This window comes from Actinia tenebrosa, unplaced genomic scaffold, assembly GCF_029948245.1.
Source record: "Actinia tenebrosa isolate PJP-AT-01 unplaced genomic scaffold, QUT_ActTen_1.0 PGA_scaffold13__45_contigs__length_12533684, whole genome shotgun sequence".
Lineage (NCBI taxonomy): Eukaryota > Metazoa > Cnidaria > Anthozoa > Actiniaria > Actiniidae > Actinia > Actinia tenebrosa.
Window position 1 is genome coordinate 4,608,388 of NW_028292573.1, and position 27,017 is coordinate 4,635,404.

Below are 27,017 nucleotides of genomic sequence, written 5' to 3' on the forward strand. Positions count from 1 at the left end.
GCATGGGAGGGGAGTGAAGAATGATGTTCTTGTCGTACCTGGATTCCTGTGGTGGCGAAACATCGTATGCATTAATCGTTAATCGTTAACGCGTCAAGAGTTCCCTTGGTGTTGAAGAAGGGTATCATATATCAATTCAAGAGCTTTGTTTTCCGTTCTGAGTACCCAACTTTGATTCAATGCGGAGTTCCTAGAAAGTACTGCGAGTGGCCGGGATTGCCATCTTGTTTTTCTTCATCATGACATTAACACTTTGTCTATCCAATTCACTATTACTGCTAATTTTAATATTGATCCAAATGAATGTTTTATCAGCCAAATATACCTGTGAACGGCTAGAGAAACGAACTTGTTTAGGAGAACCTCTCGACTTCCAATACACCAGCACAGATCTTGTTTCTGACTCCAAAAATCAGAAAGAAGTTCGAGACAATCTCCGTCGATGGGAAGGTCTACGGTTTCTACCCAAGTGTTGGTCCGTTCTTCAGCCATTTCTGTGCGAAGTTTATGTTCCTAAATGTGAGAATTCTACCGTGAAGTTGCCTTGTCAAGAACAGTGCTTAGCTACTCGTAAACCGTGTTCTGTGGTTGAACGCTACTACGCCGGACAATGGCCAGAGTTTTTAAAATGTGAGAAATTCCCAAAGGCAGGCTGTAATGGAACGGTGAGTTTTTGATTTCAAATTCGTCGCTTTACCATTAGACAACGTAATGCGGTGCTTAGTTTCTAGAATAAAGAAGTTATTGACAACTAGACACTACAGTTTTCAAAGTTGACCCAAAGTGACCTATGTCTTTAAGTTTTTTAATCACAGTTGATTTACAAGATTTCTAAACTCAAAACGAAGTCAAATATTTAATCTAGCGCTTCTTCTCTTTGTCCTTTGGAAAACAAAAAATTATAATTTGTGAGTAAACAGCTCTTTATAGGTCAGTGTCTGGTTGTTTATTGATCAATTTTGTTTATACCACGTATTAACATACGAATCATTGAAAGATCTTTTTTTGCAACTTATTCCGGCTGCGCTGACAATGTCATATATTTAGTAACCGAATTTCTTTCTTTAAGATTAACAATTATTGATCTTATGATCCACTTTGAAAAAAATTAGGGGTAAAAAAGCTAATTTAATTACTTTAAGTAATATCCACTGAAGATGTGCATTGAATAGTTGACGAAACTTTCAGTTCCATGTTGGAAAAATCTGGCGGCCATATCGAAGACTATGAAATACGTAGAGGAGCTATCATATAGTGATTTTCCTCGGACTGTCAAATAGTTAGTAGACTAATAGAGGTTCGTAGATCTTATTTCCATCGTTTTCTTTTGTGCTTATCTGACTATTATACACCGCCTACCAGAAACTGTTTCACGGTCTGAGGAACTGGCTACACGGCAGTCATGTTGTACTGGGCAGCTGGAGGTTGTTTTTTTATATGGATGTGTTTCTCACAATTTTAGATCAAGAAGCTTATACTTAACGAGTCAGCTTGTCGGGCTCCATTAGTAGAGACAGAACATGAGGCAAGCTGGTATGAAGGCATTGTGGGTTGTGGTATACAATGCAGGAACCCCATCTTCTCTGAAGAAGAACACACGAGAATTCACAGATTTGTTGGAGGATTTGGAGCACTTACTACACTATGTACTCTTTTTACTATAGTAAGTAACACTTGGTTCCTCTATTTGTCCTTGTTCCACCCTATCTATATACCTGTCCTTGACTATGATTTCCCCTCTTTAGCATGCTTCGCTATTTCCCAAGGCTTAGGGTTTGGGTAAGAGACACTAGGCTGATCAAAGTCAGGGTACAGCTAACTTAGATCAAATCGGAATTAAGCGTGCTAGGTTTGCGGAGTGAGGAAAACCGGAGAACCCGAAGAAAAACCCTCGAACTTTGGGATTATGACACATGATATACCGAGTACACGACTCAATCCCGAGACCCCAGAGTTGAGAGACGAGGAGTGTAATAGCGCCACACAAACCATGATTTTCCAAAGAAATAAGAGTGTGAAATTTTCGGTGTTCCCAGGTAACGTTTCTGATTGGTTGGAAGACTCAGTACCGATATCCATCCGCGATCCTGTTCTTCATGAATGGTTGTTTCTGTGTCGCGTCCATTGGATTCTTGATTCAATTTAGTGAAGGAGCGAGAGATCGTGTCGTTTGTCGTAAGGACGACACAATGAGATTAGGAGAACCAAGGTAAACTAAAATGCTTGGAGTTCTTTCAATCCAAATTTCAAACAAGTGATAGACATTAGACCCCGTTTAGTAGCAATTCCCTACCTACATTTATGGTTGATAAGACAAATTATATTGAATGTAACAACAACCAACAAGGAACTATTTGATTTAAATCCCTACCTGTTAACATCAAAAAGGATTCCAGTCCCTAAGAAGAAGGAATTCTTTTGTTTTCGGTTCTTTTCCAATGTTAGGATAACTGAAAAGCCCCATGTTGCTCAATGGTTCTTTCGATGTCTTATGATGATGGGCTTCCTGTAAGTTTGGCCATTTGGCGGGAAATTCTGCGTTAAAACGCGCTCGTCTTAACTCTTTTACATCGCTTATACGCTCATATAAAATCCTGTGGATTTTGGCGGGAAATTTTCTTTGGCGCCAAAAAGCGCGCGTGCGTGCGCCAGCCCATTCATCTTTGGTACTTTCGGAGTTTAGATCGTTCAACGAATCAAGGCCAACACCTTTATAAGTGTTGTCTTTCAACGAATCAAGGCCCATGCACACTTTGTAAATGTTGTCTTTCAACGAATCAAGGCCAACACCTTTATAAATATTGTCTTTTTTGTTTCCAGCGAAGAAGACAGTTTCCTGTGTCTTCTTACCTTTGTTCTGGTCTATTATTTCTCTATGGCTGGTCTTGTCTGGTTTGTCATGTTGGCCTATTCCTGGTGTATCTCATTCAAGTCTCTGGGCAGCACTAGGGATAACTTTGTGGGCAAGACGTTGTATTTTCACGCTATTTCTTGGATTATCCCCGCCTGTCTCACTGCATGTGTTCTGCTGTTAAGAGGGGTAAGTGTGTCATGCGGTAAAACAAAAAAGTACCTCGTCAAGCTACGTCTGCTCAGCATGGAAAAGAATAGACATGCAATTTTGCTGTGTGGTAGTATTTCTCAGATTTTTTAGAATAAATAAATTTAAGTCACACTGCATGGCTTTGAGTGTGCAGCAAGAAACACATTTCATGTCGCGACAATGTCACATGACGATAACCAGTGTAGGTGAATGATGTCACGTGGTCAGTTCGTTAGTGACGCACGTGACCTATGTAATAATCCTTGATCTGTCACAGGTTGATGCGAATTCTATCAGTGGTATTTGCTTTGTTGGTTACGAGAACGCCAACATGAGAGCTGGCTTTCTCCTTGGCCCTCTGGGACTAAACCTTACTATCGGAGGCTTTTTTCTTGTCAAAGGTAATTTATCGTTTGCGTTAACACTGTAAATTATAACAAAATGTGTGTTGAGTAGATTATCGGCAGCTCCTGAGCAACTCAGTATATATAATCTTCTCTAAGGCAAGCAGGCGTTTTAAAGAAAACGCGCATGTCATTTAGTGAACAGTTATCTCAGTTGATCGAGGAAAAAAGCTATTTTATAGTTTAGTAAATACGTTTAAACCCAAACCTAATTTGCTTTATGCGCCGTTAATCGGAGCGTTGCGTTCCTTGTAACTTAATGTGCACCTGCCACAACACAAGTTGCACAAAGAGTACGTTGCCTAGTGTAACGCATCAAAAGTTTATCGCGCAATTTTGTTGCAGCATTGAAAAAATATATATGATTATTGTATTGCATGTTTTAAGGTATAATCGCACTGTTTAGACTTCGAAAGTCTAACCCAAACCTACTGAACAGCAGAGCGTCAATGAAAATCAAAGAAACCATAATAAGAGTTGGTAAGTTTTGCAAGCAAATTATATCCCGCTGAAAGAACCTCTGGGCTGGTCTAAGTCAGGGCATGGCTATCTTACAGATTGAACCCTGAAACAACTTCTGGACTGATCTAAGTCAGGGCACGGCTAACTCACTTATTGAACCCTGAAACAACTTCTGGGCTGATATAAGTCAGGGCACGGCTAACTCACAGATCGAATCGGAATTTAGCGTCTTGGGTTTTGCGGAAGGAGAAAAATCGGAGAAATTAACATGAGAAAAACTCTCAAATCACCTGGGAGAGAACTAACAAACTTTACTCACATGCGATGCTGAGTCCAAGAGTTGAACTCGAGACCCCAGAGGTGAGAGGCGAGTGCACTACCGCCACTTCAGGTTTCCGTGGTGCATGTTTTTCACCGTGACTTAAAGCTGCATGATTGAACAACAATGATATTTTCGTTTTTAAGGAATATTCGCATTCGTTGCCTTTGCTTTTGGATTCATCACATTCGCATGTCATCTGTACGAATACCACAATCTACAGGATTGGGAGCAGAGTTTCAGGACGTACCTTCAGTAAGTAGTGCCTTCCTAGTTTCTAGACTAAAGCCCGTGATACACGCTGTATTTCTTTCTAATTTGGCACTAAATGTATCGCGGGGAATTTTTAATCGCATTATCTTTGGCAGAAACGAATAGGCGGCTTATAATTGCGAATAAATTGCAAACAGCAAAATTATAGAAATAGCTTTGAATTGGAAAATAAAGGCGAACAATATAGAAAAAAAACTAGAATTTTGGAGTAATATTTAGGTCAGCCGTCCAGTTACTGGCCTCTCTCAACCGTGCTTGGCTATGTGTCTTGGAAGCCCCGCAAGTTGTTTTTCTTTTCAACAATAGCCATGAATATGCAACAGATAAGCCCAACAAAAAACCTTACAAAGGAATATAAACTCATCAGTGTTTATACCCGCGATTTACTGGTAGTTTTACACCTTTAGTTATCTTTACCTCCAGTTGTGTAGCAGACAAGGAAGTCAAGGGTAAAGCCAACACGTGCGTGGTCGGTGAGCGAGCGAACTTAGGTGTCATTGAGTTAGGATTATCATCACTATTCGGCGCAGGGATCGCCATGAGTAGTTGGACGTGGACTTCGCATACTTTTAAGACGTGGAAGAAATTATGGCACAGGTGAGACTGCTGACACGCGTTTTTTTTTTTGTATTATGAAGACTGGTGATATGTGCGCTACAGGATATGTGCGCGTTTTTTTCTATTATGAGCACAGGATATGTGCGGTATGTGAATAAAGTTATGAACAGGGCCGTGCCCACCAGTACGGCTGGTCCGGTTTTAACCGCACCACGTTTTACAATTAAATATAAAAAATAGGACCACCTTTTTTGAAAACCGGACCACTGTCCAAGTGGTGGCTATGGCCTCGATGAAAGTCTTCTTTCAGTCCTGCTTCGACTCACAGGGAACGGCATGCGCATGACCAGATTTAACGCAGCAGATTTGAATGATTGTGCCCATTGTTACACGGCACGGTCATGGTGCAAAATTAAGGACGTCTTTAAAACCAGGCACAGAGTGAAATATCACTGCTCAACTCATGAACATCCTTGGACACGGAACTGTTATGGTCAACATGTCACGTTGGTACCATGAGTCTTTCACTTACAAAATTTGCGAATACAGAAGCAGAGAATGGAGAACGGTGGTATACAGTCGGAATTCTTTTCAAAGAAGAATTTGACATAGTGTTTTGATTCCACTCACAGAATAACCAAAAAGCCAAGATATCCTGATCTTAGTCATTACAGAATTATACAAAGAATGAGAAAAAATAGAGTAGGGTAGGTATCATCTGCATCATCCATTATCATGTACTAACAGTGTGATCAAAATCATCCATTGTTATCAGCTCACACTGTAATCATCAGCAGCTCACACTGTAATCATCATCAGTTCACACTGTAATCATCATCAACTCACTGTCATCATCATCACCTCTCAGTGTTATCATCATCATCTATTGTCAACACCTCAGTGTCATTAGCATCATCTATTGTCATGACTGCAGTGTCATCAGCATCATCCATTGTCATAACCTTCCCTTCAGCATCATCTGTTATCACCATCATCATCCATTATGACCTGACATTCATCAGCATCATCCATCATCATCATCATCTGTTTTCATGACCCCTAGTTACATCATGATCATTTCATTGATTTCACACAGTCCTCCTGCCCAAGCAGCTGTTCTCTTCAAACATGAACCCAGGCTTGCAGCAGCAATTACAAAAGCAGAAGAAAATTGGAAACGTAGGAGGAGTAAGCAAACAGAAGCACAGACTTTACAGCTAGTCTCTGTTTGGTCAGAGAGCACAGCCCAGGTTGATCCTGCACAACAGACAGCACCTTCAACACAAGAAGAGAAACCAAGCACAAAAGGAACTACAGAACACCTTAGTAAAATAAACCTAAAAGAAACTAGTTTTACTCCAAAAACATCATCTTAGGAATTTATGAAATTTTAAATCCTAAAAGACCTTTCTAGCTCGAGTATAATGGTTTTCCATTTCAAACCATGGCATTCTTTTGAGAATAAGACTCTTTGTATCCATATTCATGTGTCATCTCATGCACAACTGTTAAACTGAAAAATGATACTCTAGGGAATGACATGTGCACTGAAATTTAAATGGGAAAACATTAAACCCAAGCTAAAATTGTCTCTTAAAGAGGGGAATCACTGAATTTAGTTTTTAAACCCTGCATTGTTGATTACCTTAGAATTTCCAGGTGAGCAAGGACTGATTTGGAGAATATTAAAAGAACAGAAACAAAGGAGACAACATGCAAATCCTCCTGGAACACCATTTAATTTTAACTATTTTCCAGTGAGTGAAAAATCAAGTGGAAATCCCAGTTGGGAAAGAGTGTAGATAAGAAGAAAAACTTACATTTTTGAGAGGAACAAAAAATTCATGCAATGTTTCCATTAATATTGTGGGTCATGTAAATTATTAAAAAATATTAAGTTATTCTTGAATATGTCAGTTTATGACCATCAATAGATTATGTCCCAGATAGATACTAAAGTGACAGTGACTAGGAAGGTGCTTACCATTGTTTCCAAGCCCCTTCTATCTTCTATGCAGACTAGAAGCATAGACTAGAGGGATCACTTCAAAAATAGATGAAAAAAAACCCTGTTACCAAGGGTAACAGAATTGTGCAGATATTCTTGCAATTTAATATGAAGATTTTTATTAAGAAAAAAATGTACATATAATTTATTTACCAAAGTTAACTGTTATCAACCTAAGATACAATGGCTTGTATTAAGCTTCACATTTGGTTTGTTTTCTATGAAATCTATATTCATTCTACTTTATCACTGCTAGTAAAAGACTTCTTTGTTAAAATCACAAACATGGCTGCCATTTCCTATCGTTTAACGCTCTTAGAGATATTTTCAAACCAAACTTTTTAGTTCACATGACCAAAAAGTTATCCAGCTTAAAGTACTGTTAGTTGTGGGGCTGACTTCATTAGAATGTTTATCAACATGCCAAATTATATTGCACTTAATTTTACATCATGTATTAATTTGTTCACAGTGGTTTTCACAGTAAGGTTAAAGTGATCTGTACCATATGTAACCTTAACTACATCCACAGTCTTAGACCGAAAATATTCCACATTTTCCACCAGGTAATCTCTAAAAATACACTCAACAAGGAATTCTAACAAACCAATTATCAAAATAATAGCTTTACTTAAATAAGTTATATATTGAATTTAGAATGCAATAGTACATAGGTATATAGGCAATATATGCTTGAGGAAAGATGTAATATCTACAGCTAAGGCAAGCTTGTGACTGCAAATCTAGCAGCATTTGCCAACATTTCTCTAGTTTCTTGGAGTCTTCTCTCTACGTTCATTATCGTTGCAGTTGTTGAAGGATCAGAGAATTTTAAATGGATTTCTTGTGTGGTTGAAAATGGACTGATGGCTTCTAAAGATGTTCCAGTACTTTTATTAGGTGTGTGAGAAAGTGGAGAACCTTTAGGACTGATGCTAGATGTATTGACATTTGACGTGCCAAAATCATCATTATCATCATCATCATCATCAGAGATTTCAGTTAACATTGATGCCTGGGGTACTTCAACTGCATGTGAAATTGACTGACTAGGATACATTTTACCAACATGATTGCTTCTAGCATTAGCATCTTGAAACATAGAACTACTTTGACTATTGGTGAATTCATTCATTAGACTCCTGCTGGAAGATGTCGTTGAATGAGAAACATGATCTTGCTGATCCATCATTTGTGGATAAGCTGTAGCTATACTGACTGTTCCTGAGTCTCTTTGAACACCAGAAATAGAAACAGGAACATTAGTATAAAATGGATTTGTGCTGACATTATGATTTGGTAGAGTATAGTTAGTGTTCATGCAATTCCCACACTGATTTCCACTCGTTGCTTCCTCTAGAAGTTTTACTCTGCTTTCTAGTAACACTACTCTTGCAGACATCTCATTATTTTGGGATAGAACAGATTCTAATCTTTCTTGTAATTCCTGTACAGTACCCTTAAGTAGTTTCAGCTCATTCTCTTGTGATGTTAGTAAGCTCTTTTGGTCAGGCATACTCCTCAAAGCTTCTGTTTCTCTCTCGTCATTGTATCCATGTCTCACTATTTTAGGTTGTTGTACGTTGGTGCTGTCAGTCAAATCAATGAGCGAGACATTGGTAACATCCCCATGATCATGCCGAGACCCTGATAACGGTATTGCTTGATGTTTTGTCTTTCCTATAGGTGTTAACATGAGCTCAGGGCTAGGTTTAGGGATGGTCGTCATGGTGACTGGCATAGGTATAGTGTTTGTTGGTACTCTCATTGATGTACTCTTCAAAGCAGAGAATGCCGGAGCAGTAGAAGCCTGAGCATTGCTGTTGTTTATCTCTGTTAATGCTGTAGATGGAGTGACTGAAGTCATATCATTCAATCTAATCGTACTTAATCCATCTTCTTTCCATCTAACGCTCTTTACTTTACTTTTCTGTTCTAGTGTTCGTTTGTCTCTCACAGGTTCATTAATACTATCCTGCAAATGAAAACCTGGATATATAGAACTGTTTTCTTTATTTTCTTCAGCTGTTTTCTTCAAGGTATCGTTATTGCTTGCCTTCTTTTTGGAGACTTCGTTCTGCGAAAAGCCTGTTTTTTTTAATAATTTAGATGGTTGACTTTCAACTTCTTTACCAACTTCAGACATTTTGCCTTTGTCTTTACTCTGTGCATTTTTCTTCTCGGTTTTTGAAATCTTGGGATTCAGCTCTGCACTCTTTTCTCGACATATTTTGAGAATATCACAAAGTTCAATAATCTTTCTTTCTGCGTAGCCAATAGAAAGAAACTGTTCTCTGGTGAGAGGAGGTTTGTAGTGAAAGACGTCTCTCAGCACCTTGTACACCGTTTCTACGAAGCGCAAGTCTGTTTTACCGTACAGCTCGTAATCTCTAGCAAAGAATTCAGTCAAAACGACCGAGTAATCCAGAAAAATATAGTGCAGAATAGGCAGGAAACATCTTGGAGTTCCTTGAGCAAGTCCTTTCAAATCAACTTCAGTCAAAGGGTAACGTATTTGTTTCAGCTCGACCATTAATTTACGCAGATTATTCTTGATATCTCCAGTCGCCATCTTGTAGATACGGTCCTGATATTCAGATTTTCTTGCTATAAAGCGCAATCAAAAGTCAAAATTCTGCAAAGACTCCCTTCCAATTTTTCTCTGGCTTTATTTCTTGTTGATCAAATTAACCGCCATTTTTTTGTTTCTGAGCCCACTAGTATTTGTTAAAGCGGATAAGCGTAGAAATGTGAAGTGACGTCACACCTACGCATGAAAAACGACTTCCGGGTCCAAAACGCAAAGCAGTTCTATAAAGATTTTTCATCTTGATAGGATTTCATGTCGAGTTTTCTTTTTTTTCCCCAGGTTAACGTTTAATTATTTAGTAAAATTTCGCTTTATCTTAGGTAATTTTTGAGCTGCTGGACCCGGAAGTACGTCACAACTTTTAATTTATTGAGCCAGCTTCCTTGTTCAGTATGTACAGCGGCTACTCAAATCATAAAACAAAATGGCGGAAACTTCGAAACTCAAAAACTCACGAAGAAAAAAAGGAGCAAAGTTTCACCCAAAAGAGGCGCCTTTTCCTGTTCCTATAGAGAGTATTACTAACAAAGAGTGTTGTAACAGCCGTTGGTTTTTTTATACAGGTTATTTTCGTGATAATTGTGTTGTTATTGAAAACCATGGTGACTTGACGTTCCTCTACAAAATGGTGAGCAAAATTCTTCATTAGGCTTTGTAGTATTTTAGGTCTCTCCATCGATTGGAGGTTTTTCTCCGGGTTCTCCGGTTTTTCTCCCTCCGCAAAACTTATAGACCTAATCCACTCTTTCCCCATTATAGACCATGTGTCATTCTCTATAGTATCATTTCTTTGTTTAATTGGTGCGTATGAAAAGACACATGAATATGGATTTGAATGAACCAAAGAATCTTTTTCTCAAGATAGTGTTCCAGAAATTATCCATTTCCCCCAACAGAGGAAGATCCCCAGATCCCCCCTACCCTGGCCCAGAAATTCCAAATTCCTCTGTTGGGGGGAAGAAGGAGGGGTATATGGACAATTTCTGGAACTACACAATATTCGATCTGTGAGGTAGTCATATGTGCCACCAATTTGCTGTAGGCCTGAGTAGAACTCACTTACAAAGCTTTTTCTTTTTTCTCTAAAGGGATTTTTTGGTAAAGGAAACTTGTCCAGAAGTAAACCTGAATATGAAGTCATATCAAATATTTCCCAAAAAGCTTTTTCGAATTCAGAAAGACTACGAAGATGTAAGTAAAACATTGCACACAGTTTCTAACTAACTTTATGTGCTCAAATCATAATAGCAATTCATTATATTCACTGGAAAATACCAGGGCCCAGTTGTTCAAAGCCCGATTAGTGCTAATCCTGGATTAACTCTTAATAAGAACTATAGAGTTAATCCTGGATTAGTGCTAATCCAGCTTTGAACAACCCGGCCCAGATGTTTAAACATGGTAATAGAGGCTTTGTACCATCATGTGATGGCAGTCATGACAGGAGGCAGGAACAATTGAATCTAGTCTAATCTGATTTACATGAGAAAGGATTCAGTTTCCCAGGGGAGAACGACTCTATTGTTGTGCCTCCCGTCATGGCTACCATCACGTGATGGTGCCAAGTCTCTATAGTATCATTAATCTCATCCCTTATTTGTTTTGCAGTACCTCCAAAGGAAAGGCAGATACGTCAGTCCAAATTCCGAGACATTCGAAAAGAAAGGTATTGTGGCATTATGTCTAGCCAAATGTTAACATTTGCAATGGAAAAACTACTTCAATACAGTAATAGTCCCCTCAAACGTTTCTTGCGCCATCTTGAAAGGTAATGAAGCAAGAATGGTGATGACCTTGCAATGACAGATACACATTTTTTAACACCTTGGACAGATATTTACATGTAGTATTATAGGCAGTGTTCACCAGTTGTTGCAGCCTGGCTAATATGTACATATATTTCCAAGTTTTAGCCCTTGAGCCTCTTATTGCCGCCCCTATAACCCATGCATACACATTCACTTTTCCTGTACTTAGTATATACTAGTCTCCTAAATTTTGAAGTCAGCCCCAAATTTCTGCCCCTATCCCTCTCCTTTCACACACACACTGGTTGAGAATAATCTACCTATAAGCTTACTATACAGACATCCTTAGCATTATCATATAAAGCTACATGTATATGCAGAGTAAAGGAGAGTAAAGCATAATGTGACAATCCTAAAAGCATTTGCATAATGTGCTGTCTATGCATTATCTCTCTTATACTGATCAGTTGACAATCAAACCAGCAACCCTAGGCATGCCACCCATGTCCCCTTATTGAATATTGGTATGATGCTGTAATAGATTCAGGAACCACAAGGAATGGTACAGATTATCTAATGAAGTCAGTGCAGCTAATCCTGTGGAGACAGCAAGAGAATGTATAGAGAATGAGGATCAAGAAAACAAACATGATGAAACCCTAGAAGGAGAGGAGGGTTCCCCTGATAGAAAGAGGAGAAAAGAAGAGTTAGAAGTTACTGATTCTGGGGATATAAGACAGGTATATATATCGTTCGTTGCTGTTTTGGGTTTGTTTGTGTTTTGTTTGTCCTTGTAATTGTAATTTGTAATTTAAGGAGAATGAAGAAGAGTCAGACAGGGTAGAGGAAGGAGAGGAAGAGGAAGAAGAAGACCCAGGGGAAGATGTTACAAGTAGTGAAAATATCAAAAGCAACCGAGATGTGGATGAAGTCATGCAGGATGTTTTGAGATACAACAAAGAACAATTACCAAAGTATGTTGTTTCACATTGTTAATCATGAATATGTTGTTGAGGCTACATGAAGTGATTGTATAGGCCACCTTTCCCATTGTTTGCATCATTTAAAATAACAGTCACTCACTGGACAATGTCTGGCCAGAAATAATGGAACCTAAACCTTTGCCTTGTTGGTCATTTTGACCAGTGACATTGAGTCAGAAACAAGGTATGACCAAGCTAAAACTAAAATGGCTGGTCATTTTGACTGGTGACTGACTGGCCTTTTTTAAGCCCTGCCTGAGAATGCAAAATTGTTCACTTTGTCAACTGATCACTTGACTACCTGATTACCCCAATCAAGGACTATCATCTTTAAGAAAAATGTTTTTGTTATTCTCAACCAGCAATGATGATTCATTACCAAGTCAAGATTCAACTTCTAAGCAAAAAACAACATCACACAAGAAAGAAGATCCATACAAGGTCTTTGAACATCTCCAGCTAAGTTTAGAAGAGGTTCGTACACTGTATGAAGAGAAATGTAGTCATGGTTCTCAAGTTTCTTTTCTACAGTTCAGGGCTTAAAATAATGGCCAGTAAGTTGTCAGTCATGATGACCAGACAAATTAGGTTTAGCTCAGTCATACCTCATTTCTGGCTCGACGTTACTGCTCAAAATGACCCATAAGGAAAACATTTGACTGGACAAGTTCCAATTCTTGGTGGACATTGTCTGATGTGAAGCCATTATTTTAAGTCCTGCCAGTTCATAGTTAGTATTTTGTTGTGTTTTCTAGGGATGCTCACATAGACAATTTGAACCAAATCTAGTGAGAAATGTTCTCTGGAATTTGAAGTAGAGCATTTTCATCAAAATTGATGGGACATTGGGGACAATGAACAATGACAGATTATTTCTCTGAGAGCCTGTTAACCCCCTCTTCTGACCAGCAATATGCCTAGAAAATGTGGGAAATAGCATCTCCAATAGCATTTGTGTAAAGACCCACCCATCATGTACCTTCAGCACACTGAGAATTTGCTTTTGATGAACACCTCACCATACTAGAATGGAATATATTACATGATATTGTACCTCACAACACCTAAACAGGAGAGAGTGCTGGAAGGGGGATGATGTTGCTATAGTGATTGGTCTATTTTGTATTTTGAGTGTTGGCATAGACTGATTGCCGTTGTTATTATCAGGCTTTCTTTCTGTCATATGGACTGGGTTGCCTTACAGTTTATGATAATGAGAAGGTAAATACAATCTTGTATTGTGTACATTGTTCAATAGGTTTACGACTCTTATAAAAATTAACTGAAATTGTGAAACAATAGACCCTCTTTAGAGTGGGCATTATGTTTCGCCCATTTCATACCATGTGTCATTCCCTTGAGTATTATTTCTTTCAAAAATGTGATATTTCTATCAGAAAAAAATTCTGAAAATTGCTTAATATTATTTCTTTGTTTAATGGTTGTTCATAAAAAGGCATATGAATATGGATGCTACTCAAACTAAGGATCCTTTTTCTTAAGAGGAGTACACATGGGAAAAATTATTTATTTATTTATGGATGAAAAGGGAGAACATTACGCCTGAGCTAAAGAGGTCTATAGTAGTAACTGTAACAATTTTTTGGCCTGTATATATGCTGTATATCAAGGTCTGTCTTCATTTATTATATTTTATAGAAGCCCTTAGCAATCAGTCAAATGTGGACAAGATTCTGTGCAGCAAAACAAGATTTCATTCCATGTTATGTGGTTTATCACTACTTCCGTTCCAAGGGATGGGTGCCAAAGAATGGAATAAAATATGGTACAGACTTTGGTAAGAATTGAGAAAAGAGCATTATTATTCTTTCCCATTCATGCACTCATCCCACATTCATCATCCATCCATTCATCATCCATCCCATTCATCCATCCATCCCATTCATCCATCCATCCATTCATCCATCCATTCCATTCATTAAACCTCCCTGCTTATTCATCCATATTATTCATCTATCCATCCAACCCATCTGTCCATCCCATTCGTTTTTCCATCCCATTCGTTCTTCCATCCCATTCGTTCTTCCATCCCATTCATTCTTCCATCCTATTTATCCCTCCATCCCATTTATCCCTATATCATATACATCCCTCCATTCTAGATTCATCCCTCCATCCTATTCATACCTCCATCCCATCCCAATCATCCATCCCACCCATCCATCCCTCCATTCCATTCATCCCTTCATCTATCCTTCCCTCCATCTCTCCATCCCATTATCCCTCCATCCCATTCTTCCATCCATCCCATTCATCCACTATCCCATTTATCAATTCACCCCATTTATCCATCACATCAATTCATTCATTCTGCAGTTTATTTATACCAGTATTATTTATTTTTCATTCGTTCGTTCGTTCGTTTGTTCGTTTGTTTATTTATCTATTAATCTTTTAAGCCTTTTATTTTCCAGTGCTTTATAAACAGGGGATGCCTTTCTATCATTCCAGGTGAGATTAATATACCCATCTCTTCAGGTACATCCCCCTTGTTTGTGTTGGAGGAAGAGGTCAACACCCATCCACATTCTCGAATGAATAAAGTAAAGCTCTCTAAAAACTGATTAAACACTATTTTTAGAGCTACACATGTCATACATAGAGCATAATGACAGTCCACACCATGGGGAGAATGACTTAGCTACTTTGTTGAAACATCATCGCTGTCGTCATTATCATCATCGGCGTTGTCTGCGTCATCATCATCATCATCATCATCATAGCCTGCATAGCTCGGCCCTAGGCTATCATCATCATCATCATTATACCTTATAATTTAATGGATGATACTAGAGATGTTCGGATAATCATTTCACAAAATCACTAATCCAACTTAATTCTCTACATTCAACAGTTACTCTATTATCGTGCAAGTAGCTGATGAAGATAGCTTAGCACCCAGTTCTCACTCGCCATTGATGGGACAGCGTGCACCAGTCTCTTGGTGTAGTGTAGGTGGGCCTAACAGAGTTAGCGAACACGCCGCCAAGGTTATTATCATGAATTGTCACTTTTACGTACGCTATTAATAGACCTTTTCGAATTCCAAATTACCGCTGTGTTTCTTGATTACAGACTCATTTGCACAGGGTTAGCCTCGAGTTTGAGCAGAATATTCACGTGTTCCAGTCAAGGTCCGTCAAGTTTCAAAATGTTTGTATTGTGGAAGTTGCGCATTCTTTACTTATCCGTTGGTATTTGTGAATATTTAAACACTGATACGAGGCTAACCCTGTGCAAATGAGTCTGTAATCAAGGAACACAGCGGTAATTTGGAATTCGAAACTGGTCTAATGGTCATGGATTTCAGTACAGTCGCACTGTCGTGTTTGTTACAATGGTAAGAAATCTATGGCAAGGCCTGCGTGCACTTGTTTCCAGTTCTGACCAATCACTATAGCCTTAGATTTTAGTACCATGAAGACAGAGCACTAAAGGGAGGACCGGTAAAGGGCGCAACGTTGAATGAATAGAGCTGCCGATTATCTGCCTTTACCTTTATCTGCTTAGAAGTCTTTAAAACGCTTTCTACGCGTTGCTAAGAGTTTTCTTGAAGGAAATGTCAAAAGCTCTTTCTCTGCGCAAGCATTTATCTTTACTGACTTTGTCTCGTCACACTATTGATTGCTGTGTTTTCAGGAGGTCATGCTGTGTTACGTCATCGTTCCCTCAGGTTAGTCATTTTTTTCATCTGTATTATGCGGGGGGGAGGGGGATTTATTCTTATTAGTGCTTTGATTTGCGCAAGATTTTAGAGGTACTGTATGTCACACACAGTAGATGGATATCACACACAGTAGAGGGATGTCACACACAGTAGAGGGATGTCACACACAGTAGAGGGATGTCACACACAGTAGAGGGATGTCACACACAGTAGAGGGATGTCACACACAGTAGATGGATGTCACACACAGTAGAGAGATGTCACACACAATAGAGGGATGTCACACACAGTAGAGAGATGTCACACACAGTAGAGAGATGTCACACACAGTAGAGAGATGTCACACACAGTAGAGAGATGTCACACACAGTAGAGAGATGTCACACACAGTAGAGGGATGTCACACACAGTAGAGGGACTAACGGCTAACGGTTGGGTCTCCTGTCTTTTTGACTGTCTATGCTATTCTTTCCAGATATTACTGAACAAGAGCTTAGTCTTCCAACTTGCATCACTAGGTTCAAATTCCAAGTAAGTGTTTATTCGTTACCATGACGACGTGTATATTAGAGGCCGAAACGAAATGAAAAGTGCGTGTTTCATGAATTTCCTAAACACGAAACCAAATATTTTCTTTCTCAAAAACATAATTTTTCTTTTTTCCTAATTACAGTTCTTAATTTCCTAATGGTTTTAATGTTGGTTTTGTTAGGAAGTAGTTATGAGGAGATGGATACCCGAACGCTCCAGGGAATCAACAAATAAACTCAAGTGTTAAGTGGTTCTCGGCACAACATGCTTACTAACACGGTCAATACTGCATGGTAAGTCGTGATTACCGTGAATAACATTTACTGAATTAATAATGAAATGAAACAGCTATACTATTGCCATTTGATTGTTTCTCATTCTTCCATCCATTCGTCTCTACCATCTATTACTCCATTAAATCTTATCCATTCATTTCATTTACCCATCCATTCATTCATCCATCCATTTATCCAACTATTAATTCATTCATGTACTCATTTATCCCATCCTATTCATCCCATCCCATTCATCCCATCCCATTCATCTCATCCTATTTATCACATCCCATTTATCCCATCCTATTCATCTCATCCCGTTCATCTCATCCCATTTATCCCATCCTATTCATCCCATCCCATTCATACTATCCCATTCATCTCATCCCGTTCATGCCATCCCATTCATCCCATCCCATGCATCCCTATAATCTAAAATGACACGTTCATATGTCGGAAATTATACGAAAGGTGTACACCTGAAATTAGTTCTTGAGGCAATATGTGTTTATATGCCAAAAGACTAAAGAACTTTTTCGTATATAGCAATAATTTTTAATTACAAAATGTAGTGGTAACTAGAATACATATATAGCAATGTTAATTACAACTTTTATTCGATTATCTTATTTTCAAAATTTAAAGAATTAGTCAACCACAATGCAATGCGCGCTGGAAACAATGCTTTGCAATGCTCCATTTTCTCTGCCAGGCAAAATGGCGGCAGTTTTGTAGGTGAAGTTTAGGAATCCAGTTCCATCGGTTTTGATATTTCTGCTACTAGTTTATGTTTTACGACCATCATGATATAATGATAGTTAATTTTGGCAACGAATCTAGGATCATCCAAGTTAGCTTTCGAAAGTCGCAATGGCTGCCAGTTGGACGACATAATGTATAAGTTATAATGTCAAAAAGAGAATCTCTTTTAAAAATTCAACCTACTTACTGTAGAGTGAACAAAAAGGAATTTGAGGACTTTAACATTGCAGAAATTTTGCTCCGTTGGTGTATGGAAGAGCCTCGAGAACGATGTAGGCGAACGATGTAAATGATAATATAAGGGCGTAGTGCATTGTGGTCGATTGTGGATTCTTTAATGTCAAGTCAACAAACCTACATCTGGTTTTTCAAATCTGAATATGTACACAAGTCGTATAGCTATTTCCAGGCGTTGGGTGGGGGTTAGCGGAGACCAAAACGATTGCAGGCTCATAGGTCCATGTTAAAGAGGCACGGGTCATTCTTATGTATCTCCTCCCTTGTTGTGGTCTTCTGTTCGAGTTCCCTCATCTACTTCGGTCTGATTAGCCAATAAAAGATCTTCATATCCCTGTAAGAACAGAGTTAAAAAAAGGTTGATTTGTCGCACTGTTTTTGTGATCAGCGGTATTATACTTAACAACAGTTCAGATATTCATTGGCGAAGTATTTCTGATGATTCAATGATTGCAACTTCTTGAGTTGTCATGATAACGAATGGCTAAATTATTTGACCATCATTGTTAAGTACATACACAGCCGCCATATTAAATTCATGTACAATACAATTTAATTTTTTAAAATTTATTTAATTGTGTCACCCTCCTTAAATAAACTTTATTGTATTGTATTGTATTGTACATGAATTTAATATGGCGGCTGTGACGTCACATGCAATCAAAAGATTCTGTTGATATTCATGGCCACCATTTTTTCGTTATTGATAAGGTGATGAATACAAGCAGGATGGTGCATAAACTGTTAGGGTGTGTTATGGTATTTTTCTAAGAAATCCAGTGCTCAATTACCGCCTCTTCCTGTAGAAAGAATCCCAGTTCGTTACACAGTTGTTGAAATGATGGACGTTCAGAAGGATCCCTGACCCAACATCTGCTCATTATCTCGTATCTGAGGACAAAAGCATCATCATCATTATTATCTTTAGTCAGCATGGCATCATCTTGATCTACCATAATCAATCTCGGCGTCCATGTCACATCATATTAATATAAGCAGTTAGAACTATAATTTTTACTGGCGGAAAATCATAGCTAACTAGTCTTGGGATCATTATCTTACAGGTTGTCAGGACAGCTTGGTGGCTGCTCCAATCTGTGTCCTTTCGATAGCTCGTTAAATAACTCTCTTCCCATCAGACCTGGGTAAGGCGTTGCTCCTGTAGACATTTATCACATAATAAATCCAAAATTTATTAAATTATACTACATAATTTAGTGGATGATTGTATAATAGATAGCGCAAATTTTGTACGCATCTTCATTTTCTGCGCATGTTTTGCCTCAACACTTTAAATGGACTTCGACGATACGGCGGTCATCTTGCCAGGGGACAAAAAAAAAATAACGAAGATGACGGAAGATATATAGAGTTTCGTATGTCTGTCTTTATTTTATGATTAAAAGTGATCTTAATTCGTCTTAATTCATCTTCATTAAAGGCCGTCTTAATTCATAGTTTGTTGTATTCTCTTGTGGTGAGCTGTTAATATCAATCGACGTCATTACTGTAGCAAAGCTTTATTTGCCCCCTGGACGCCCCATAACACCTTGCAATCCAAGATGGCCGCCGTATCGTCGAAGTTGTCCATGGGAAGTAATCGAGGTATTTTGTGAATGAAAAATTAAAATTAGTTTACAATTTTGCGAAAATTAGTTCATTTTTTGCAGCAGATTATTCAACGAATATTTACATATAGTACGTTTTGTACCATTTTAGTTTATATTTTTAAACTAATGTTAATTTTTCTAAAGTTACCTGATGTTTCAATTTCCCACATCAAAACTGCAAAAGACCATCTGCAGCGCAATCAAAATAAAATATCTTAATGCGTGGAAAACACACACAAAAAAAAGATGACTCAAATATTTGTATTCACTTACACATCACTTTGAGTGGTGAATTTCATTGTTTCCAAAGACTCTAAAGCCATCCACTTTAATGGCATCTTACTCTGAGAGTTAGAGGCACATGATTAATATATAGTTTAGAGAAATAAAGAAAATGGTTTAAGATTTTTTTCTATTTAAATTCGAATTCGGGCTTTGAAGTAGCTGTGTCCTGACTTAGATCAGCCCAGAGGGTCGTTTCAGGGTTCGATCTGTGAGTCAGCCATGCCCTGACTTAGATCAGCCCAGAGGTTGGCTCAGGGTTTGATCTGTTGCCCTGACTTAGATCAGCCCAGAGGTTGTCTCAGGGTTTGATCTGTTGCCCTGACTTTGATCAGCCCAGAGGTTGTCTCAGGGTTTGATCTGTTGCCCTGACTTTGATCAGCCCAGAGGTTGTTTCAGGGTTGTATCTGTGAGTTAGCCATGCCCTGACTTAGATCAGCCCAGAGGTTGTTTCAGGGTTCTATCTGTCAGTTAGCCGTGCCCTGACTTAGATCAGCCCAGAGGTTGTTTCAGGGTTCTATCTGTCAGTTAGCCATGCCCTGACTTAGATCAGCCCAGAGGTTGTTTCAGAATTCAATAAAATAAGAAAGTTTGGAAGTAAGGACTATGTAATACCTGAGTGTTGACTTCGTAAACACCTTTCTCGTACACGTCTCTTGAGAGTCCAAAGTCTGTTACCTTAGCAACGAAGTGTTCATCAAGTAAGACGTTCCTCGCTGCCAGGTCTCTGTGAACACACTTACAACGCAGGAAATGCTTCAGTAATATCCTGGTGTTTTGTTGTATGCCTTCGTCTGTCTGTCTGTCTGTCTTTCTGACTGTGTATCTGTCTGTCTGTCTGTCTGCTAATACAAAGAGAGATTGCAGGCACCCCAATACCTCCTCCCCAGCGGCGTCAATTGAATTCTCTCTCTTTCTCTGCACTCCAAGTTGTTAAGCGACAAATGTTCCTCTGTACAACCTCTGTGTAAGTCAAGCTGCACTTAGTACTACTATGAAATAAAAGAGCTCACTCAAAGTGCTCTTTCCATTTCTTGAGTTCATTTTGACACACCTTCGTTAAAGGGTAGAAGGATCACGTGACCTCTTAGTGCAAGTACGCCCCAATGAATAAAAATCAATACACGCACCTTTTTAGAGCTGAGATGTCGCATTCCTTGAGCTACTTCATAAGCTATCTTCAGTCTGGTTCTCAGATCCAGCTTGGTGTCTGGTCGTAATGTCGTCATATTGGTGTAGACTTCGTCACGATTGTCACGTAGATAATTCAGTAGATTACCATTAGAAGCGAACTCCAGAACTATGTGTGCTGGGCCTAAATGAAATAGAATGTTGAAAATATAGACTTATTCGTCGGTGTTTTCGCTCTTTTTGTCGATTCTGGATATCGCTAACACACCGATAAGTCGCTAGTTGAGCGACGACAACCCAAAAACGAACGAAAACTACGACTTATGATCGACGACAACCTAAAAGCAAGCGCGAAAACTACGGCTGATGAACGACGACAACCTAAAAACGAGCGAAAACTACGACTTATGAGCGACGACAACCTAAAAGCGAGCGAAAACTAATATTGAAATTAAGATATTGAACCCCTCATCAATGAAGTGTTTTTCAGAGGTCCTAGGCTTCTTTAATGTGCAAGAAAAGGAAAACTTTTTTTCGGAAGGATTTATTGCCTTCAAGTCTTAGACTAAAGTAGCGTTTGAAAACTCTTGACGATTTTCTTATGTTAGTACGCATGTGCAAACACTTGCCACATGTTGACCACTTACCACTTTTAGTAGACGCTCCGATAAGGTTGATGATGTTTGGATGATGTCCAATCCGTGAGATGATGTGTAACTCGTTGAGAAGGTCCTTATTGTCCGCTTCTGTAGCATAATCTGTAAATAACACTTAATAAATATCTTTTATAAAATAATTGGGATAGTACGCGCGTGACGATTGGTCGAAAACCATGTTTGATGAGGGTATTACGCTCGCGTCATCCTTTACAAATACATCAGAATAATACGAAATTTTTTTCATTTTTTGACGTGTTTGTTATTTTATAAAAGAGATCAAAAAACAGTTTTCCGTGTTTGATACTCTGATCAAAACACTTGGGATGTTGAGAGACGCGTCGTGGTTTCCTACGCTCCTCTAGTGTTCTCTCAACATCCCAAGTGTTTTGATCAGAGTATCAAACGCGGAAAACTGTTTTTGATCTGTTAAATAAGGGAATTAAGTACCCTCCCCCTCCCCAAAAAACACATAGGTACACATACGATGGTGAGCACTTGAGCAGGGCCGATGGACGAGTCAGCGGTTGTGGTAAAAAAAAAAACGCGGGTTCACTTCGCCTTCTGTGAATAATTGTTAAATACCTTTGAGCATTTTGACAGCACATTGCTTGGACTGTCCATCAAGAATCACTGTTCCTTGTAGCACCACTCCAAAGAAACCAGACCCCAGTTCCCTGCCTGTTGCTATGAATCCCTTGTCTATCTCACGCCAAGGTGTTGGAGAAACATCGTCAAGCTACGAGATAAAGGGAACGGCCTGGTAACAAACACGTTCCGCATAGAACTGTGGGACTCATTCGAGAAGCACCGCTTGCTTAGTCAACTCATTGTTCCAACTCCCCTGATTTTCAAAATTTCCGTTTCAAAATTTAAAACTGTGTCCGCGAAAAATTGATTATAAATCGTTTTAATAGTTTACTGCCCTGCGGAAAGAATAGAAGATTGCTTCGTAATCCTTGTAGTACTCTTTAAAACAGATACTGTGTAGTTGTTTGTGGGACAAGCTTTTAGTTCCAGTGGGAAAACTACTTCAACGGTGATTGGTTGGCTTGTTGTTGTCGGAGTCGGAACTATGAATGACATACCCACGATTCTATGCCGTATTATTTCGTTACCAATAGACCCCTTGCATAGTCCCGAGAGGAATCGTGCTGGGGGACAAAACAATGGATTTTTTTTCTTTTTTTTTTCATAAGAAAAGACGGCCTATTCTTTTGTGCCCAAGAACAATTCCTCTAGGAAATCAATGCAAGAGGTCTATCCCGTAATAGAACGAATGCTGACCACTTTCTTCATGGCTAGTGCATTAGACGACTACTGGTTTAGTTTTAGGATAGGAAAAACAATAACAAATAGGCCCGACCTCAACACCGCATGACATGGCGGACTCCTATGTCTTACTAGGAATATCCGTCTCTAATCTTAGGAAAACATCCACTAAAATAGATAAATGAATAAAAAAAATAAATGAATAAATAAATAAAATAAATTAATAAAATAAAACAATTAATAAATAAAATAAACAAATACATAATTGAATGAATGATCAAAACCAAGAGAATATTCTCTCGTCAAAACTCACTAATCTCACTGGCAAAGTAGAAAAAGAACTAGCTTACTCCCGTTGATTCCCTTGTGAACTTAGGCCAAACTTAGCAAGTGTTTAATAAGATATATCCGCCCGGGGTAGTCTGCCAGTAGAGTGCTCACACTATAAATCCGTGAAACAAATACTAATTTTTAGCACTAAATAGTGATAATTAAACAATAGAAAACAAAGGATTCTGTATGAAATAGTACTAATTAGTGCTATTTGATGTTCACGGTTTTAGTGCGTGAACTCTAAAGTTTCAACGATTCAAAAAAAGTCTTTTAGTTTGAACGGCAAAACTTTGCCTTCACTAAAATTAAGTAAGTGATTGTAAGGGTTTTCCACACGTTTGAATTAGAAAAAGAGGGTGCAGTTCTTTTATCAGTCTGTGTCCTTTGCTACTGAGAAACGTGTAACTTAAAACACACAAATAAGCAAACAAATGACAGTTGTAAATACCTTTTTAATGGCCGAATCGTCATTGAGCTGTTGTTGTTGTTGTTGCTTTTTTCTTCGATACATCCTCACTAAGATCAAAAACACCATGATGATAACAGTCGCACTTGAAGTTAAAGCGAATATCTCTACCGTCTTTCCACTCAAACCCGTTTCTTTCAATGAATTCATTGAATTCATCTTCATCTCTGGTGTAGTTGGTGCTGGCTGTGTAGTTGTTGGTGGCTGTGAAGGTAACTTGGATATCATGGTGCTCGAGACCAAGTCAGTTGGCTTTGCTGTGGTTCTCGTTTCTTGCCTCGGTAAAGTAAGGGTAATGAATGACAAATTCAATTTTGGCAGCCCAGCGCTGGTTTCGTTAGCCTTACTTGTTTTGTTTCCCATCTTAAATGCCCCTGTGTATGACTTGGGTTGGTTGGTACCAGATAAAAGCGTTCGTTGAGCAACAAGACGACACACTCTTGGTCCAGATACTCCGTTATTGACTATAGAGACTATAAGGCCTTCTAGACTGGATCAAAAAGTTTCCATCAGTAACGTATACTAAAATGGGCCACTTTTCTAAAGACAGTCACCTCTTTTTCGAGACTGACTGCGAACTAATTATCCCTATCGAAAAAAAGGTTATTCCTCAATTTAGCAATATATCTTTTTATCTGGTTTATCTTTGGGGCCGTTACAAGTTATCCTCATTGATGGAAGAAGATACTTGATGGAAGTCCATAACAGCCGGGCAGATAGTGTAATATCAAACCTTCTGCCTTCAAAAACATAGTTACTTTGGCTGCTATTAGTGTTTTAATTAAACAGGATTATAAAAAGTCTTGTTTTAGAAAACATTTCTCATATAATTGATGCTTGCTTTTAGTTTGTGACAAACCAAAGCAGGCGCCAAAGCTCTCGTTAAACATCTTTGCAGTTTTTCTCACCCGAGGTAGCGATGATTGTTTACGGCGTTGCTTTTTGGATCTCTTCTCAGTTCAGATTAATCACTGCCAAATAAAACCTTCGAATATTAGATCTAGGTTTCAAGATTTCATGCAACTGAGTATTGACCACTATGAAAGGTGTTCATCCAAGTCCGATTTCGTTTGATTTTCTCATCGACTCGCAGAAGCTTGGAGAGTTACTCGCTTGGGTTCAATAAGTGATTATAGCTTGCGTGGTAGAACTTCGAGATAGTAACCTAAGGAGATTTGACAGCAGCTGCAACTTTTATTATGCATACCGGCTCATTAAGGAAATTGGACTTTAACCAATTCTGAAGAATTTTTAGCTACCTTGCACGCACGAAGAAGACTTTCTTGCAACACGATGGTACACGTTGAAGGAAACAACAAGTTAAACCAAGTGCTCCTCGTTTGGCCCGGTTATCCTTTGATTGAATAAAACATTACGTCCAAAAACTCAAAATAGGATATCATTTAATTGCTCGTAGGTTCTGACGGCAGGTGTCCTTACATCGCAGCACTTGGTGGGATTCCAAACGCGTATGATTTTCAGTAATTTGGATCTAGAATATTTTAAACTCCTTTTAAGAAGTGTTTTCTTCTTTGAACTATAAACCTAAGTGGATTTCCCGGCTCTAATAGCTTAGTCCTTGGTTGTTTTTTAAAACGAGTCACGTAATTGTAACAGCAGTATTAGTGAGCCACGCCAAAAGACGAATTTCATTTAACTTTTCTATTTATCTAGCAAATTACCTTTTCTTTGCTGCCAATTCACACGCTCAAAATCGATCTCTCCAGTTAGAGCTCTAGTTTAGGTATACCATTCATTTTTTAAAGGTTATGTTTAACGGGAAAATAATTTTACCAATAAGTGATAATTGAATTACCGAAAAAAATGAAGAAATAAAAAACTCTAGGATTAACAATCTTATTACTTTTAGGGATAACCGTTTTCAATATTCTAAATATATAATAGATAACTGTGCCCACTTAACATGAGGGGCTATCATTATAACTATATTATATGAACTTAGGAAGTCGGGAATAAAAGCAAAATTCTACGGTAATTGATTTTATTTCACCTTTTTTTTCTAAATCTTTTAACTAAGATCACAAATTTCAAATTTAATTAGGCTGAAACTTCACTGATAATATATTTATTTAATTAAAAATCACTGGTAAATGTTTTTTCTTGATACTCTGATAGGGAATATTGCATATTTTTGAAACTAAATTAAAGAGGGGTCAGTGGGAGTCAGTTACGTCATCTCCTCAACACTAAACATTTCTCCACATCGATTAACTTATTTACCATTGCGTTGCGCTTTTAGAATACACTTATTTCAATAAAGTTAGTCACCAAAAACCTAGAAAGCTGAGATCACTGAGCATCATGGGAAACTTTTCATATCAAAAAAGCATATATATACAAAGCTTGTTTAATACAAATTACAGCTCGATGATGCTCAGAAGAGGTGAGACTGCAACCGGTAAGATTCGCAAGTCCATGAACAGTTATCAAGCCGTTGAACGTGTAAAATGAATCTACCCATAATCCTTGTCGGCCTCAGCTTTATAGCTTTTCAGGTGACTAACTTTATTGAAATATATAAGTGTATTCATTGAATGTTTTCTAAAGCCATTTGGAGTGTGAAATTAACTGGAGTCAATTATTGATTTAAGGAAGTGAGTATTCAGTACTTAGCAGTTGTCTAATTTTAATTTCTGTTTGATTCATATATTTGTATTGCATTCAAAATGTAAATGATGTCAGCCAAAAGCCATGCATTCAGTCCTCGATTATTTACACATGATAAAAAAAACAAACTTTATTATGTTGCGTAAACAAGAAGGGAAATTAAACCTTTAGAAAGTGCTGACGAGTTAAATACTTACTTCCTGAAATGAAATCATTACGTTCATCACTGATTAGTTCTTTTTCAGTAGGCGAATAAATTCGATATGAAGACAGGTTTCGACCAATCTAGCACACTGTTATTCACACGCACTACCACTACATTAAGGAAGAAAAAAAAACTTCGGATTAAAGAATTGTGTTGCGTGTTTTCGACGTACTTTCTATTCCCGTCTTTCCTCCTTTTATTCTTTCTCTCTTTTCTTCTTTTCCTTGCTTTGCTATTGACAGCATCCGTACGAATTTCACAAAATATTTTTTTAAAATTTCAAGTACTACTTACTCAATGTCGTCCAAAAATCAATGTCCAAAATCATCAAAACTGATTGAATGTCGTCGAGGTAGAATCTCACAGTTCAGTGTCCTACTTAAACTAGCTTTTACGGAGTACACGTTTTTTTTTTTTGTTTTTGTTTTTTTTTTTTGATGCTCCCTCAGAAAGGATCATTTACCAAATGATTTTGAGTATGCTAGCAACAGGATAGAGTTAATATCTTATATGTAAACTATCCTAGTTAAATAATGAATATTTCCTGTATGAT

At 38.2% G+C, this 27,017-nt stretch overlaps 4 protein-coding genes across 5 annotated transcripts; 2 read left to right on the forward strand and 2 right to left on the reverse strand.

The window, feature by feature from the left end:
• The first annotated feature begins 129 nt into the window (after nucleotides 1-129).
• Nucleotides 130-7,241, forward strand: LOC116290419 (protein smoothened). Its single transcript, XM_031697446.2, has 10 exons — nucleotides 130-665; nucleotides 1,463-1,663; nucleotides 2,037-2,209; nucleotides 2,821-3,040; nucleotides 3,321-3,444; nucleotides 3,835-3,927; nucleotides 4,375-4,483; nucleotides 4,925-5,098; nucleotides 5,692-5,766; nucleotides 6,156-7,241. The coding sequence occupies exons 1-10, from the start codon at nucleotides 240-242 to the stop codon at nucleotides 6,433-6,435; spliced, it is 1,875 nt and encodes a 624-aa protein (XP_031553306.2). The 5' UTR covers nucleotides 130-239; the 3' UTR covers nucleotides 6,436-7,241.
• On the reverse strand, nucleotides 7,191-9,753 carry LOC116290420 (uncharacterized). The gene has a single exon (XM_031697447.2). The coding sequence runs from the start codon at nucleotides 9,637-9,639 to the stop codon at nucleotides 7,786-7,788; it is 1,854 nt and encodes a 617-aa protein (XP_031553307.2). The 5' UTR covers nucleotides 9,640-9,753; the 3' UTR covers nucleotides 7,191-7,785.
• A 328-nt stretch (nucleotides 9,754-10,081) lies between these two features.
• Nucleotides 10,082-19,060, forward strand: LOC116290427 (tRNA-splicing endonuclease subunit Sen2). Of its 2 annotated transcripts, none has more exons than XM_031697454.2 (14): nucleotides 10,082-10,285; nucleotides 10,746-10,848; nucleotides 11,266-11,323; nucleotides 11,947-12,145; nucleotides 12,222-12,379; nucleotides 12,751-12,862; nucleotides 13,556-13,609; nucleotides 14,048-14,186; nucleotides 14,824-14,860; nucleotides 15,264-15,399; nucleotides 16,049-16,082; nucleotides 16,552-16,607; nucleotides 16,789-16,900; nucleotides 18,946-19,060. In XM_031697454.2, exons 1-13 carry the CDS (start codon nucleotides 10,082-10,084, stop codon nucleotides 16,852-16,854), a joined length of 1,356 nt encoding a protein of 451 aa, XP_031553314.2. In that variant the 3' UTR covers nucleotides 16,855-16,900; nucleotides 18,946-19,060. The 2 variants fall into 2 exon arrangements, with proteins under 2 accessions (XP_031553314.2, XP_031553315.2); XM_031697455.2 differs by lacking the exon at nucleotides 18,946-19,060 and adding an exon at nucleotides 18,593-18,709.
• Nucleotides 17,479-24,759, reverse strand: LOC116290428 (fibroblast growth factor receptor 3). Its single transcript, XM_031697456.2, has 11 exons — nucleotides 24,540-24,759; nucleotides 23,614-24,121; nucleotides 22,146-22,299; nucleotides 21,552-21,662; nucleotides 20,904-21,088; nucleotides 20,389-20,511; nucleotides 19,765-19,835; nucleotides 19,640-19,680; nucleotides 18,944-19,040; nucleotides 18,673-18,772; nucleotides 17,479-18,215 (listed from the first exon to the last, which is right to left on the reverse strand). The coding sequence occupies exons 2-11, from the start codon at nucleotides 23,992-23,994 to the stop codon at nucleotides 18,129-18,131; spliced, it is 1,350 nt and encodes a 449-aa protein (XP_031553316.1). The 5' UTR covers nucleotides 23,995-24,121; nucleotides 24,540-24,759; the 3' UTR covers nucleotides 17,479-18,128.
• Nucleotides 24,760-27,017: the final 2,258 nt, after the last annotated feature.

Bases quoted from the DNA above. Each gene is read 5' to 3' on its own strand.
- LOC116290420 (XM_031697447.2), bottom strand. From the start codon at position 9,639: ATGGCGACTGGAGATATCAAGAATAATCTGCGTAAATTAATGGTCGAG.
- LOC116290419 (XM_031697446.2), top strand. From the start codon at position 240: ATGACATTAACACTTTGTCTATCCAATTCACTATTACTGCTAATTTTA. The intron at 3,928-4,374 runs GTAAGTTTTGCA...TTCGTTTTTAAG, and splicing joins AGAAACCATAATAAGAGTTG to GAATATTCGCATTCGTTGCC. The intron at 5,767-6,155 runs GTAGGTATCATC...GATTTCACACAG, and splicing joins ATGAGAAAAAATAGAGTAGG to TCCTCCTGCCCAAGCAGCTG.
- LOC116290427 (XM_031697454.2), top strand. From the start codon at position 10,082: ATGGCGGAAACTTCGAAACTCAAAAACTCACGAAGAAAAAAAGGAGCA. The intron at 10,849-11,265 runs GTAAGTAAAACA...TTTGTTTTGCAG, and splicing joins TTCAGAAAGACTACGAAGAT to TACCTCCAAAGGAAAGGCAG. The intron at 13,610-14,047 runs GTAAATACAATC...TATATTTTATAG, and splicing joins CAGTTTATGATAATGAGAAG to AAGCCCTTAGCAATCAGTCA.
- LOC116290428 (XM_031697456.2), bottom strand. From the start codon at position 23,994: ATGGGAAACAAAACAAGTAAGGCTAACGAAACCAGCGCTGGGCTGCCA. The intron at 21,663-22,145 runs GTATTTAACAAT...TGTTATTTACAG, and splicing joins TGCTGTCAAAATGCTCAAAG to ATTATGCTACAGAAGCGGAC. The intron at 20,512-20,903 runs GTGCGTGTATTG...CTGCGTTGTAAG, and splicing joins GACATCTCAGCTCTAAAAAG to TGTGTTCACAGAGACCTGGC.